Below are 15,347 nucleotides of genomic sequence, written 5' to 3' on the forward strand. Positions count from 1 at the left end.
TTCTTATAATCAGGAAGGATCAGCAGCGAGGTTTCAGTTATACACAGTAATGAAAGTAAACCACTAGACTCTACTGACAAGAGAATTAAGTGTCATTGCAGTCTGTAGGTTGAGATAGGAAATAGGGAAGAATGACTGCCTTCTTGTTCACCCCAAAATGGGATGCATTTGATGAGTCAAACATTCAAAAGAGACCCCCCCCGAGTATCTGCGGTGGCGGCAGATGGTTCCATAGATGCAGTTGTGCAGAGTTCATTTTCTCACTGAGGATCCTGGGACTGTAGATCTAGTTCAATTCCTTGACAAGAAAAACATCTATGGGAGTACCCACTGCTATCTCCAGTGCCCCTGTCACCTTGCCTATTTAATTTTTTCATCTTTAGAAAAGGGAAGGTGGGAGGTAGCATCTCTTCCTTCGGTCTGGGTTTCCTACAGCTTCACAGTCTACACACCCACAAATCTGTAGTAGTTAAATCAACAAGAATGCTACAAAAAAAAAGCCACTGTACAAGGCAGATTAATCATAAAATTATGTTTAAACCCTACTGCATATACTGTTGCTAACCGCCAAGCTTAACACATTTCCAATCATCTAGGCCAGGGATGAAGAAACTGTGGCCCTCCAGATGTGGATGGTCATCTCCCAACAGCCCCAGACAGCATGGTAAAAGTTCAAGGATGCCAGGAGTTGAACTCAAACAACGTTGGGGGGCACACAGGTTCCCCACCTGTGATCTTGGCTTTGCATAATAAACTTAATTCCCTGGGAAATGAATCAAGGACAGCATGTTAGAAAATCAAGAGTCAAGTTACAAATTTAATCACCAGTTGGAATAGGTGTTTTGGACTACAGCTGTCATCAACCATGAGCCAGCACTAGAACTGTGCAGGCTGGGGCTGATGGGAACTGTTGTACAGACTATCTGGGGGGGGGAGCACCAGGTTGGCGAAGGCTGCATTAAACACAGATCTCACAGGTTATCTAGAAATACCCCAGGGCACCTCTTTATCATGGTGCATGCAGCTTGGATGCTAGTGCTTTTGAAATGTTGCTATTGCATATGACATTTTTGCATATGACAAATGATCAATATGCTTGATGCCATCTGCCAAACATTAGATTTTAATATCTAGGAATGTCTAATATTTTCTAGCTATGAAGGTCAGACTAATAAATACACTTAATAAATTTAATAAAAACAGTATTTTCCCTAAACACTGAGGATACTGAGCACCCTCAAGGTACTTGTGACTTGCCTTTTGCCTTGGACAACCCACCTGCTTTGCGGTTCAGCCATCGAAGCTCTAGAACACTCAAAGACGAGTAGATCATCTAGTCTCCAGCAGAACTTCCAGCTTGTGTTCCTCAAACCACCTTGGAGCTAACTGTGGAAGGTGAACCTGTTTTCTAGCCAGTGATATGATAGGAGCTGCTCCTCTAATAGATAGTTTGAGCAAGATCCCACAGCACCTCTAGAATCAAGCCATGATCCTAAATTATTCCCTTGGTGAACACTGACTTTTATACTGTGTTTATGTATATGTTTATGGATATGGATATTGTTTATGTTTGCTTTGTAAATTAATTTGATTTTTTAAATTGTGTATTCTATTGTAAACCACTTTGAGATCTTTTAGATAGTGAGTGGTCTATAAATGGAAATAATAAACAAACAAATAAATAATAAGGCACAGGAAACTGTTCAAAGGGCAAATCGTTAAAGAATATGCTTCACACTGAATTTTGTATCATGAAAGATACTTAATGAGAAGGCATTTTAAATCCATGTGATGGCTGATCTTAACTAACAGTAAGTCATGAATATTACCACATTGGATATCTCAGGTCAATCTCTACACCATTAATTAAAGGCAGCAGTACAAGAGTTTTCAGTAAAAAGATGAGCATCTCTCCCTCTGTAAGCATATAAAGAACCCAGGGTACTCCTGAATGAAGAATCTCGAGTTGGTGGTGGTTGCTTTATTTTTTTTTAAAAAAAACATGGCTGTGAGATCACTGGTTTTGAAACTATGGTTTCTTCCCTGCACCCCCATGAATTCAGATACCAGAAATGTTGCTTCTTGTGAACTGCTTGCTTGACACACAGGGCATTTAAAAGGTCAGTTATCAACATAAGGCGAGAACCAAAGAAGGAAGGGGGGAACCCCCCCTCTGTATTCCTCCCTTCACATTATCCTATGATCACAGTAGATCTGATGAATATTCATGAGGTTACCTGAAAGATGGGATTAGTTGAAATAACAGGAAGGATTTCCAGAAGGAAGGAGGAAAGGCTCCATAATCTTGTGCATAAGGACCTTGGAGTAAGTTCCATTCAATATACCTTTGCTTCCTTCTGAGTAAACATGGCTAGGATTGTACAGTTAATGGCTTACCTTACTTGGACCTTACTGAAAACTTTTTTAAAGGAAGGAAATATACTGATTATCTATGCCACCATTCTAGATGGAGGTACAGGAATGCAAGCTTGTTGCCAGGATTTGAGATACAAATTTGTGGAAAATTTATTTATTTCCTCAAACTGAAAAAGACTCAATGTACTAAGTATACTCTGGCCAAGAAATTATAAGACAAAAAAGATCAGCACATATATGTCTATAGTTTATTCAGTACCTAACACAGGAATAGGGCAGTTTTTAAGCACATTTCTGAAACGCTTGTGAATTATGGCTCATTTACAAAAAATCGTTATGGGGGAACCAATCTGTATTATGTGATGTGAAGGATGGATGAATATTGCAAGTGAGCAATTGGCAATAGGTTTTGGTTTGTTTTTTAAAGTATCGGATTATCCCCAGAAAGGTAAACCGAGATGAAATGGGGGAAAATTCAGGCTGGCGTCTTTATACCAGTGATAACATTGCCAGCTCTCTGGATTTTACCTGGAGATTCTGGGTTTTGGGGGGACTCCCCAGGTCTCTGCGGAATCCACCCCAAACTCTGGGCAGATGAGGGGTCGCGGGATTGTGCAGGGTTGCAGAAGAGGTGATGGCAGTGGCAGCAGTGAGTGAGCCCAGGCCTCCTCCAAAGGTTGAAGAGAGAGGCCTGTAAGAGACCCATATGGGGCACCAACGGAAGGTGATGAGTGGGGGGGGGGTAGGCAAGAAAGTGCCTAGGGGAGTGAGTGGGATGGGTGTAGGAAGGTGCCTGGAGTAATGAGTGGGGTGGAGTATCATGGAATCATAGAATAGTAGAGTTGGAAGGGGCCTATAAGGCTATCAAGTCCAACCCCACAGTGCAGGAATCCAAATCTAAGCATTCCTGACAGATGGCTGTCCAGCTGCCTCTTGAATGCCTCCAGTGTCGGAGAGCCCACTGCCTCGCTAGGTAATTGGTTCCATTGTTGTATGGCTCTAACACAGCCTTTCCCAACCAGTGTGCCTCCAGATGTTGTTGGACCACAACTCCCATCAGCCTCAGCCATTGGCAATGCTGGCTGAGGCTTATGGGAGTTGTGGTCTAACAACATCTGGAGGCACACTGGCTGGGAAAGGCTGCTCTAACAGTTAGGAGGTTTTTTCTGATGGTAGGAAGGTGCCCGGGGGAATGACATCACTAGGGCCCCATCCTGTCATATCATTAGGGCCCACCCCTGAAATCTCAGGGTTTGGGATGCTTCTGACCTGGCAACCCTAACCAGTGACAGTGTGGATGCTACAAAAAAATTGAATGCATGAGGAATACTGGTCCCATAATAAACATGCATTTGGAATCACCCAGTAAGATGGGGAAACAAGGCAGAACACATAGCTTATCAATCTTAACATCTTTTTATAAATTGCAGCAGAAAATAGATCTATCCCAGGGACTGTGTCTACGTGGCACTTTATTTTAGTATCTCTAGAGCCCAGGCAGCCATTTGATTAGGCAGGATCTAAAAATCTATGTGCAGACATACCCCCACAGTAGAAGCAAAGAAAAAAGATTGTTTCCAAACCTCCTTGAAGCAATGCTACCATTTCCCCAGGCAATCATTTTCCAAAATATACTTGATTTCAGAGTCACTGCACTTCCAAATTCCTCTCATGAAGTCTGCAGATTTTTCAGTCTTTTGTAGTTCTCGTTATCTAGACAGCTCTTCATTTTATGTCTTTGCTTTCTATGCTGAAACATTATTTAACATTTTCTACTTCTAAACACAAACACATACACACAGTTGTGTTAGGAAGGTCTTATATAATTGAAAATGCCATAGGTTTATCCACTTGAAATGGGATACACATAAAATAAATAGGTATCCAGAGACTATTATTCATCTTGAATTTTCTGGAGATAACATCTTATGGATAATGCTCTCTTAACATTTTCTATAACATATGCAATTAGAAGCACAGAACAATTTAAGTTCCTTCTGTTCTTTGTCATGTTGAACAGACCCTTCACATTTTAAAAAACAGACCTCACAGTATTTCCTCCCTCCCCCCGATATCTGAAAATTGTGATGGAGAGAAATTAAATAATCCCAAAACGCTAATTTCTGAATTGGTTCATTCTCTAAAGAAAATTTCTTTTGTATCTTATACATAAATCTTAGAGCAGGACCACCTTATTTCTGAGCCTTCAAAATTTCTGGCAATTTTACCGTTCAAGTCTTAAATGACTATCTACACACTCAGAATATATTAGTTTCAAATAAAATATCACAGATAAACTCAGTATCCCCAAATTTGTAATGTAGATTATACCTTTACATCTCTTCTACTATTTGCTTCTACAGCTCCTGAAAAATTCTATATCCCATATTCTTCCAATTCCTTTTTCTACTGTCCCCAACACTTGTATTTCCAATGTATTTAATTTTCTCTTTTTTTAGGATTCACTTTGCTACCCAGATTGGTGGTGATGTGTGCTAATTGAATAGCCATCAGTTGCCTTCACCATTCTATTGAAGGAAGGGATGGCTCATGTCCATGGGTCATTTGCCACTTTTAATGCAAACTAATTTTTATTGCCTACTACTGAAGTTGAGCTAAAATGAAGCAGGCCGGTGAGACAAAAAAAAGGGGGGGCATATTAAAAGTGACTAGGATGTCATCCTTAAATCCCATTTCTCTGCATTATTGTTTTACATTGGTCACCTTATATCTGAAATCTAATGCTGGAACATTTCCTGTCTCCTGTTCATTGTGGAGAGTGTCATTTTCATATCTGCCTTCATAAATGGTGCTTCATCTGCTTCCATAGGTTTTTGACTGTGATACAGCCAGTTCAGTTCAAAAGCATCTTTGGGAAGGACAGCCTATTTCCAACTTAGTCACCTGCTCTTCATGCAAGTGCTACCATCTCAATATGCTTGACTGGTGACTGATTCAAACATGCAGGTTTGATTTGGTACAGCACTCACACAGAAACTCATGTGTAGGGCTTGCTTTTGAGGCTAAGAGTCAACCCTCCTGTCAAAACTTTATAGGAGGGTAGGCTAGCTGCTGTCTTTTTAAAAAAAATATGAAGGAAAGCTGATGTGCAAACTGAGGTGACAACCTCAACATAGAGGGTTGTCTAGCACTGAATACTAGAGAGACTTATGAGGTTTTCCTCACTCTTCCTTTTGTTACCAAGTGTGTCTCAAAATGGACCTGGCCTTTCCTACCTGTCATAGGATTTCTCAAGATGACTAACCTTTTTTCTCTCCAGCAATCACAGTTTAAATGTTTCATTGTCCTTCTGTCAATCTCTTCACAAGACTCTGATGACTGGTCATCACTAAGAACGGCTCTATTTTTTAATCTTTTTCTTTAGGCAGGCAACTTAATATATTCCTAATTTTGTTCAGATGGATGCAATTTTATCAGCTGAAATCTGTCAGCTTTCTTCAGTCTCTTTTCGGCAATCTTCTCTGAAAATGAGCTCTGCCAATGCAAATTCCTTTTTGGAATATAGTCTGTGGCTATAGATTTGCTTTGTTCATTTTATCCATTTAAACTGCTATGATTTCTACCATTATCCTTGCAGAGAATGGAATTATTTCACCATATTCCTTGCTGTTCAGTTTTTCTAGCCTATGTTGCACATGTACACAAACCAGCATGCTTGAAAATGAATGGAATAAATTAAGTTGCAACTTCATTTTAGAGAAAGCTTTGCCTTAAAATGACAAGGGATAGAACATATCAGGGATATGAACAAATCAGAACAAATCAGTGATGAGTAACCTCCAGCCCTCCAGGCCTTTGGATCTGGCCCACAGCCCCCCTTCTTGGCCCCACCCAGTAGTTAGGCTCCCATTTGTGTGAATTACTGCAGGGAATGGCCGTTTTCAGGAGGATGGCACCTGGGGAGGGAAAAAAAGGAAGAATGGGGAGAAAGTGTGTGTGAGAGAGAACAGATGGATGGGGCAAAGGATGTGAGAAAATATGGAGCAAATGGATAATGAACAGGATATATGTCTGTGTGTGTGAATGGAGGGATGAAGATGTTGGGTATGTGAGGGAGAATGATTGAGGCGCATGTGAGGGAAAGTGCAGGTTAGCTTTGGCCCCAGCTACCTGTCGGGGCGCTGCCCATTGCTGACATTAAGCCCTGATGATCTCTGGCTGAATATAGACCTCAAAGGGAAAAGGTTCCCCACTCATGGTATAAAGTATGAAATGAAACCAAATACTCTTATCATTTAAGTGCATTGCAAAGGCTTCTGTGAAAATATTAATTACTAATCTCCACCACAATTTTTCTGTTTTGTTTTTGGAGGGGCATACGGAGTTCAGAAGCAGCAAAAAGTGCAACTTTCTCCACATTTCTTAGTGCTTATTCAACACTAGCTTAAAATGTACTATTCTGCAACACATAGGCATGCCTGTTATTCTGTAATGCATCCACTGCTAACCAAATTATCTTTATTCACCAGCAGTTAGTAGAAATTGCCCCCTGGCAACCAAGACTGGCAGACCAAGAAATAAAGTATAGTGCCATGAGGATTGCTCACACAGCTCCGGCTCCTCTCTGCCTAAAGGGCGACTGCACAGGCAGCTCTCGCTGTCGTCATTGGTTTCTGCTTTGGATCCGGGAACTTTCACCAAGGTGGTGGAAGGGAACTGCTCCATAAGCTTAGGTTTCTCTGTATGGAAAAGTGTACACAGGTACCAGTTCCTTTTCACTACAAAGTAGGGCTTTGCAGTCCAAGGCAAAGGGACAATAGCAGTAGGGTGGAGTGGTGGTAGTGGGGATATAAGCAACCCAAATATATAGAGAAGGCTGGAGTTGTAAGCAGATACAGAATGCCTTATTGGCACCAACGTAGCTGAGTGTCAGCGAAGCATAGAACTGAATCACACACCAAAAGAAGTGAGCTTCCATTATTTCAAATCATTCATTTCATTCAAATATATAATACATATTCTGCAGCAGAATGTAATGACATTTTCCTGGAATGTCATTTAATGCAAATGTTCTGCATTATTTAATGCACAACATTCTCAGTAGTGCCACACTCTATGCTTTAAAAAAAAAAAAAACCAACCCACTGAAGCATAATTTTTTATGGTATAGGCAACTTTTCTGCTGACAATGACTTCAGTCTCAAACAAATGGAGGCCTTGCACTTATTAAGCTATGTTTTAGTCCAACTGAAATTGTGCTTAGGATTCTTCTTCTGTTCTTCATAGTAGCTTTCGGTTCTTTTATAGCTTTGCCTAAGTCCAGAGTTTTACCATTTATAAAGAAAATCTGAACCATCTACTCAGTTCCTCACCACCTCCCTCCAATTCTACACAAGGGTGAAGGAAAATTTAAAAGGCAAACTCTATCTGTGCACGTGAGATAGAGATCTCATTAATGCAATATTGCCATTAATCATTTGAACAAGGCAAAAGCAATGGGCAAAATTTATGAAAAGAAAAAATACTGGCAAGAAGGTATGATGCTGTCAGCATTCAAGTAATAACTAGCTGTTACATCATGCTAAAATACTGAAGGACAAGAAATATTGTCCATAGATATTTAAAATTTACAAGTAGCATTTGCAACGCAACTGAAATGTTGCTATTACCATAAGTATCCAAATGTCACTAGAAATCATACAAATAATGTTATGACGTAGCTTTAAATCTGGGGCAAAACAATTTTATCCATTTAGAAACCCACATCTTATCCATGAGTGCAGTGTGATTGCATAGCTTTTCACATCTATTTAAAAGGCTGCTGGGAAAATACTGTGCAACCTTGCTTAAGTGGCATCTCTTTTTTATATGTGAACAAGAAAATACGAAACATTAAAATAAAACTTTTTGGTCAAGTTTTAACAACATAAGAAGAATCAACTTATTTTATCAGTTCAGTGCCCAGAAAGATTAAAGATAACATTTTAATAGACAGACTTTAAAATGGCTACTGAACAAAGCATAAAAAGCATGTATAAAAACTAGGAAAAATATTAAAACATTTAAAATATGAATATTAAATATTTCCTAATATAAACACCATTTGGTTATCATCATATAGCAAATAGTTTCCTCAGATCAGTGCCTAGCTAAATTGTTAAGGGACTTATACTTATCAATGCATATAAAACAATCAAAATACTAGCTGACTTATAGTCAACTTGTGAAAATTTATGATTACATCAGTTTCTACATTTTAAACGTCTACTAATTGCTCAGTGTTTGCATAATGCAGCTTCTCAGCAGGGAATGAATAACTAATAATTTGCTGTATCCCAGCAAAAGTCAGGAGAGTTGTTGTTTAAAATAAATATATGAATGAAACAAAACTACAATCACTAGTTGAGAATACTCTTGTCCAGCCTTCACCCAGCCTGGTACCCTCTAGTTATATTGAACTATAACTCCCATCAGCCTTAGTAATTGTGCTAACTGGAGGTGATGGAAGTTGTAGTTCAAAACATCTGGAAGGCACCAGGTTGGGTGAAGGCTGCTCTTGACAGTTATCTAACATGGCTCTTGCTTTAAAAATATAATGTATGGGGCTTCACAATGTTACTTTCACCCACAGAAGTATATCTTTTCTATTAATGTTTATAACAGGCAATCTCCCTAGAAGGGAAACTACATTTACTTTTATTTATCATCCAAAATATCTCCTGGAATTTCTCCCCATCATTTCCATGGAATTATTGCAGTGTCATTAACATGGGTAGTGTTCTTGTACATCAACACGATGTACATATTTTTTACATAATCAGCTCTTTATACAAAAACTATGCTTTGCTTTTCATAACAAGGATTGATTGTGTCTACCAGTGCAAACAAACCTAAAATGTGAGATTAAAAACAGCTTTAACAGATGAATTTGTTCAAACTAAAAAACAAAACAAAAACCCCAAAACCAATGCCCATCCAAAAGGACATTTACACATAACTTGTATAACTTCTTTAATATATATTTTTTTAAATTGTGAAACCTGATAAACTTTTATTTTAGCGAGTACGCTTCATGAACATTTGCTTCTATTTGTCTTTAAACATGAGCCTAAGAAACATAATATAACTATGCTAAATTAAACAAAGCAACACATCTTAATTGGTTAAAGGGAACATCGCACTCTTTGCAACACCACTTGCAAAAAAAGGGCAGCTTTGTCATGGCTTCACAGTTCTAGATTACTAGTAGAAAACATTAGATTTGAAAGGTACCTATCAAACAAGGTGGCTTTCCATTGATTCTACAATTTTTAAATCTAACCCTTTGGGTTAAATCTGTTCTCAATTTCCACCAAGCAATATTCAACTTATCAAGTACAAAACAAATCTGAGTCCATGATGTGGCATTCCAAAAAAAATGCACATAAATATTTACAGGATGTTTACAATAACTTTTTTTGCAAAAGTTTTAATCCCACACACACCATTCTGAAGAAGTGTAAACAACATGGTATTCTCTTGGTCTCTAAGTTAGGGCCGTGGTCTTTTAGGAGGTGGCGGCGGCATGAGTTCAGTGTCAGGATCCAGGTGATGTTGACGCTTCTGTCCTGGAGCTGCTGCTGTACACTTTTCAATGAAGTCAAAGAGGATTTCCTTTGTCACTGGATGCCGTATGCTATTACACACAGCTGAGGTGGGGGAATAACACATTTTAATTATCATCTGATAAAGTCACCGTTTCTTACCTATTGCTAGTCAATTTAGGTCATACCTCCTCTAAGAAATAAATCATTGGCGTGGTTAACACCTCCTGCTAAGCCAGGATTTAGTGTTATGCGTATGAACCTCTGAGCGTCCCTGAGCAGCCTCGGGCTTAAGCACTCCCCCCTCTCCTCTGCTCTGGCCAAGAGAACAAATAAATGAGAATTCGGTTTCATGATTACTGTCATTATGCACAAATCAGGAATTGTTGTTTAAAAGAAACTCTAGTTTGTTAAACAAGGCAAGCTTCATGGTTTGAAGTTGGCTTATTTTGCAAATGACTACAGTGTCTTTAATACCATGATTTGTGGCTCACGTGTAATTGCAAGCCAGGAATTGAAAGATGGTCGATCCATCTTCCTGGTCACTTGAGAGGAAGACTGGGGAGCACTCAAGTCCAAGGTGCATGCAATTAAAGCTAAACCAGATTACCCATGGGCATCTGGTTGGCCGCTGTGAGAACATGAGAAGATCCTACTGGATCAGGCAAATGGCCCATTGCGTCTACCATTATGTTCTTACAGTGGTCAACCAGATGCCCATGGGAAGCCTGCAAGCACAACCTGAGTGCAAGAGCACTCTCATCTCCTGCAGTTTCCAGCAACTGAGAACAGAATGTTAGGCTAAATGGGACTTTTGCCTGATCCAGCAGGGCTCTTCTTATGTTCATGGGTTTGGTATTATATGTAAATTCTCCCCGTGTAATTGTTATGGTTTCCCAAATGAATTCTGCAAAAGAAAAATTATATTTCTGTTATGAAGTCAGAGCTCTGTAGTATGTTCTCACATTATATGTGTAGTATGGAAGTATCCTAAAAACAGTCTTGCTCCTGGTATTTCATAATGAATACAAATATCACAACAGTATCACATTATGGAATAAACCACACTTCCTTAATTACAAAGTTCCATTCACACAAAGACTTGCACTTGCACAATGAAACTCCACCTCCTCTCCCCATATACTCTACCAAATCTGCTCTGGAGGGTTGGGAGACCCCACAGAACAAATGTGGGGGTATGCGAGGAGAGTAATGTTCCACTGCACAAGCTGAAATCCTTGTATACATTTGGGCTCTGCCCCTTCATAGGTTTTGCCCCCAGTGATTACAAACTCTCTCACTCTGCTCTGTGTGCGTATGCATGCATGCATAGATGAGTAAGTATCAGTGAGCTCTAGTTCATGAAGGCTTTTGTCACAATGAATTTGTTAGCTTTTTTTGGTACCAGAAGACTCTTGTTTTTGCTACAACAGATTAGCATGGCTAGCCCTCAGGAATTTTTCAGTACTTCCAACAGTATCTGAAACATGCAGATCTGACATCTATTAATGAAGGAACTAAAACAGTTGACATCTTATGTGCCTAGTAGTCTATTTAACATAGCCAGCGATAGCTAAAAATTGTTGTACCACATAAACTTGCATTCATTTAAAAATTATATTTGCCTTGTGCATGAAAGCTGCTGCCTTGCACTTTTCATAATGTCCTTTTTATCATTTCAAGGAGAATTACAATATGTCACAATCTCAAAGGACATACTCCCCTCCCATCACAGTATCCTCCATTTGTTTTATTCCCCACTGTTTGCATACTATTTTGAGATCTGGAAATTAAAATTTCTCCCAATTTTTCTTTTTCCATCTGGCAAAGAATGATTGCACTATTTTGAACAAAACAGAAATTATCAGGGATTTTTGTTCCACAAGTTCATCTTATATAGCACATTCATGTGCCAAGCTACCTTTTCAGTAGAAGGCAACCTAACACTGCGATACTCTTTGTCAGTCCAATGTAGGGGGGGGAATATTTTATTTGAAAACATTCACAATTTAAGCTCTGAAGTCAAATGATTTAACTGATGCCATTAGAATGTTAGAATGTTACAGCAATTTAGTTTAGTCTAAAGTCCTTGAAAGGATGTATTTACTGAAGTTAACCAACTATGAAATGTCATATTTGACCAATTTATTGTACTCACCCATGGCAGTGTTGTAAGCATTTGGAAAGCTTTTGTCTATCCTTTGTCTCATGAAGACCCAGCTGTTGTTCTCAAATTTGCATTCTATAATCTTATTGTCATACTGTTTCAAATCTTTTGTTAACTGTTTTTTTAAAAAAAAAAGATTTTTTGTTTCTGAAAGATGGTAGAAAGTCAAACATTTATGTCTTGTCAGGATCCTCAAGCTAGTAATATAAATTTTACATAATTATAAAAAAAATTCAAATATGCACAACATATTATGGATGTTGGTCCATCCCCCAGTAAAAGATGCAGGAACATGTTTGGCTTTTGTTACTGAATAGATCTGTAGGTAAAATAAACCTGTAGGATCATCCAGATCACAAGTATGAAACTGAACATAAATCCCCATCCCCATCTCTGTTGAAACTTTTAAGAACTGCACCACAGCTTGCAAGCATATGAGAAATCATCTGTGGCAGAGTGAATTCTGCCCTGAGGAACGGGAAAACATTTGGTTTCCAGAGTGGGCACATATGTATCTGCAGCCACCACAGGCCCTTCAGAAGCCACAGAACATCCAAATCACAGGAAAGAGACCGAATATCACCCCCACCCCCAAATCTCTGTTGCTGCATCAGAATACAAGAGTGGGGCGTATGAGAGATCATCTGCTGCAGGCTCTATGAAACCCGATTGCCATTGTCTGCACTTGGCACTTTTGAGGAACTGGCTGCTGGATACATTATTTCTTAATACCTGACTGCACTGGAAACGTTTTATTATATCTGACTCTGGTTTATATTTTAACATAAATAATGTCAATCAATGTATTTTAATTACTGATATTGTCTATTTTATATTAATTTAAAATGTTATAATGTTCATATTATCAAAACAAACTATTTAGACTGTTGTATGATTTGAAATGAATTGGTATTAGACCATTGTAATGATATAGTGATATGTATCCTTGCTGTTGTATTGTAAGCCACTTTGGGCACATTTATGTTGGGAAGCAGCATACAAACTATAAAAATGTAAATGTACTGCCTTCAAGTCGATTCCGACTTATGGCGACCCTATGAATAGGGTTTTCATGAGGCTGAGAGGCAATGACTGGCCCAAGGTCACCCAGTGAGCTTTATGGCTATGTGGGGATTCGAACTCTGATCTCCCAGGTCGTAGTCCAACACCTTAACCACTACACCACACTGGCTCTCTAATACAAACTGTAGTAGTGTAGTAATACTACACTGTTGTGTTCAGGGCTGATGTAAGAACCCCCACGGGGCAAGGCCAGTCAGAAGTTGCAGGACCACAGATAGTTCTGAGTGAGCAACTTGTTCATAAAGGCTGAGAGCAAGCTAAGACTTTTTTAAGCCTCTGACCCCACACTGGATTTTTAAAGGGCCAATCCTCTGGCCTGAAGACAGTCCTCCTCCATTCTGTAGTCTCACACCTGGTGTGCTCTCTGTGGCACTGAACCGGTGAGATCCTATTTGATTCCTCAGGCTCAGGGGAAAGCACCAGTGAGGGTCTGGGCTCTGGCCCTAAAGGTACAAGAGATTCATCTGGGTGCTCATAGCCATCAGGCTCAGGCTCAGGCTCAGTGGTCTGCTGATCTCCAGCAGCAGGCTCACAGCCCCAAACCTGGTCCGGTTCCTTAGCAGAAGACTCTGTAGCCTCTGACTCAGAGTCTTCATTGTCACCAGATAGATAGCCACATTCTAACAAACAAAGAAAAATCTCAAATAATGAAGGAATTAGGCAGGGAAATAGATTAGAAGGAAGGCAGGATAATGGCAAAGGATTTCTGGCTAGACAAATTGCAAGAAGGTTTATTCTTCAAAGAATATGTAAGCTTTAGTGCATGTACATGCAACATAAATATACTAAGTAGTACACTACAAAACAGATTACAGGAAGTAGCGTAGAGTGTACTACCTGCTCAGGTGAATATTAGTAGTAAAACACAAAAAAGCCCTAACAAATATTAGTAGTAAAATGCTAACAAAAAACATATTTTTGTACCGTGGTAAGCTGTAGTTAGATGCATCATGAACTGGGCCAGCAATAATTCCAAAGGGCTATAATCCAATGCTGTGCACGTGGATTTCCACTCAACACAACAGAACTTCTTCCCCCACACTCCTCTGGAGGGTCCCCAAACCCTCTGGAACAAATTTTGAGGGTATGGAGGGGAGGAGCTGCAGGCAGCAGGAGAGGAAGGGGGAGTTCCATTGTGTGAACAGAACTTCAGCACTGGATACAACTAAAAATATTCTAATACGTAAATGCTGCAGACTGGCAACATGGTAAGTGGATCATCCTGGCACTGAGTTCCTTAGAAGTGTCAGCACACCCCAGAGTTTCAAAGACTGAAACCATTATATTTGTCACCTTATATCATTCTACCAATGTGTGTTTCCTATTTTCTTTCTACTGTGGAAGTTCACCTAGTGTCTTAAAATATCAAATGTTTGGAGTATTCTCCAGGCTTTTTAAAAAATCATTTTGTTACTTGCCAAACAGGGGTAGATATATTCCAAAATTCTATTTTATCACTGAGTGATTCAGAAAACTGCTTAAGTTAACTTTAACTTCCTTTTTGTTTTGGATACCATATCCTGTGCATGATATTAGCTGCTGCTCAATTTCTGTGTAACTATGGTAACTCTAGTTGCTAAGAACATTTCATTTTTCTTAACAAAAACCTTGCTATGATTGAGTCCATCATGACTTGAAAAAATATTTGCTATGCTACAGTCTGAGAAAGGAAGTGTAGTCCCAACATTGTATCTGACAACTATTTTTCCTCATCAACAATCAAAACTGAGTATTTCAATTTCACTAGCACTAGTTTTGACCCATATTATCTATCAACACACAAATAAACCGAGGATTTTATTGCTGAAGATGTGGGATATTGTTTTGTTCTGAAGGAGTGCTACAAACTTCCAGAGCATTTTTGTGAAGTATAGCTTTATATCAAATCCATTTCCAACAAAATTGTACATTTTAAGCAATTACCACTCTGATTTAAAAACAGATTTTCCTCTCTTAGATCCACTGGCCAAGTCCCTGTTCCCCCAAGAACCAAAACAGTAATTGACTCAGTATTTATTATGACTGCTACATTGATTTCTAAAGAACAGGACTGTGGAACTTTATCTTTCTAGGAGAGGTGACATCATGAGAAATGTTTGGTTTTTACACAACCATGAAGTTACTACAAGGCCAGTTTTGCAGTATCACTCCTATCTTGTTTGCTTACTTAACTCCCT

General features: G+C 39.1%; 1 protein-coding gene across 2 annotated transcripts in view; it reads right to left on the bottom strand.

Annotated features, from left to right (window-relative positions):
- Window positions 1-8,324: 8,324 nt before the first annotated feature.
- Window positions 8,325-15,347, bottom strand: part of RNGTT (RNA guanylyltransferase and 5'-phosphatase) — a 272,562-nt gene continuing 265,539 nt past the window's right edge. For both annotated transcript variants that reach the window (XM_061623302.1, XM_061623303.1), the window contains 2 exons: window positions 12,079-12,202; window positions 8,325-10,025 (listed from right to left, as the gene is read on the bottom strand). In XM_061623302.1, coding sequence (XP_061479286.1) covers window positions 9,868-10,025; window positions 12,079-12,202 — 282 coding nt within the window. In that variant the 3' untranslated portion in view covers window positions 8,325-9,867. The remainder of the gene's footprint in view (window positions 10,026-12,078; window positions 12,203-15,347) is intronic.

Source organism: Rhineura floridana, chromosome 4, assembly GCF_030035675.1.
Source record: "Rhineura floridana isolate rRhiFlo1 chromosome 4, rRhiFlo1.hap2, whole genome shotgun sequence".
NCBI classification, from domain to species: Eukaryota; Metazoa; Chordata; class Lepidosauria; order Squamata; family Rhineuridae; genus Rhineura; species Rhineura floridana.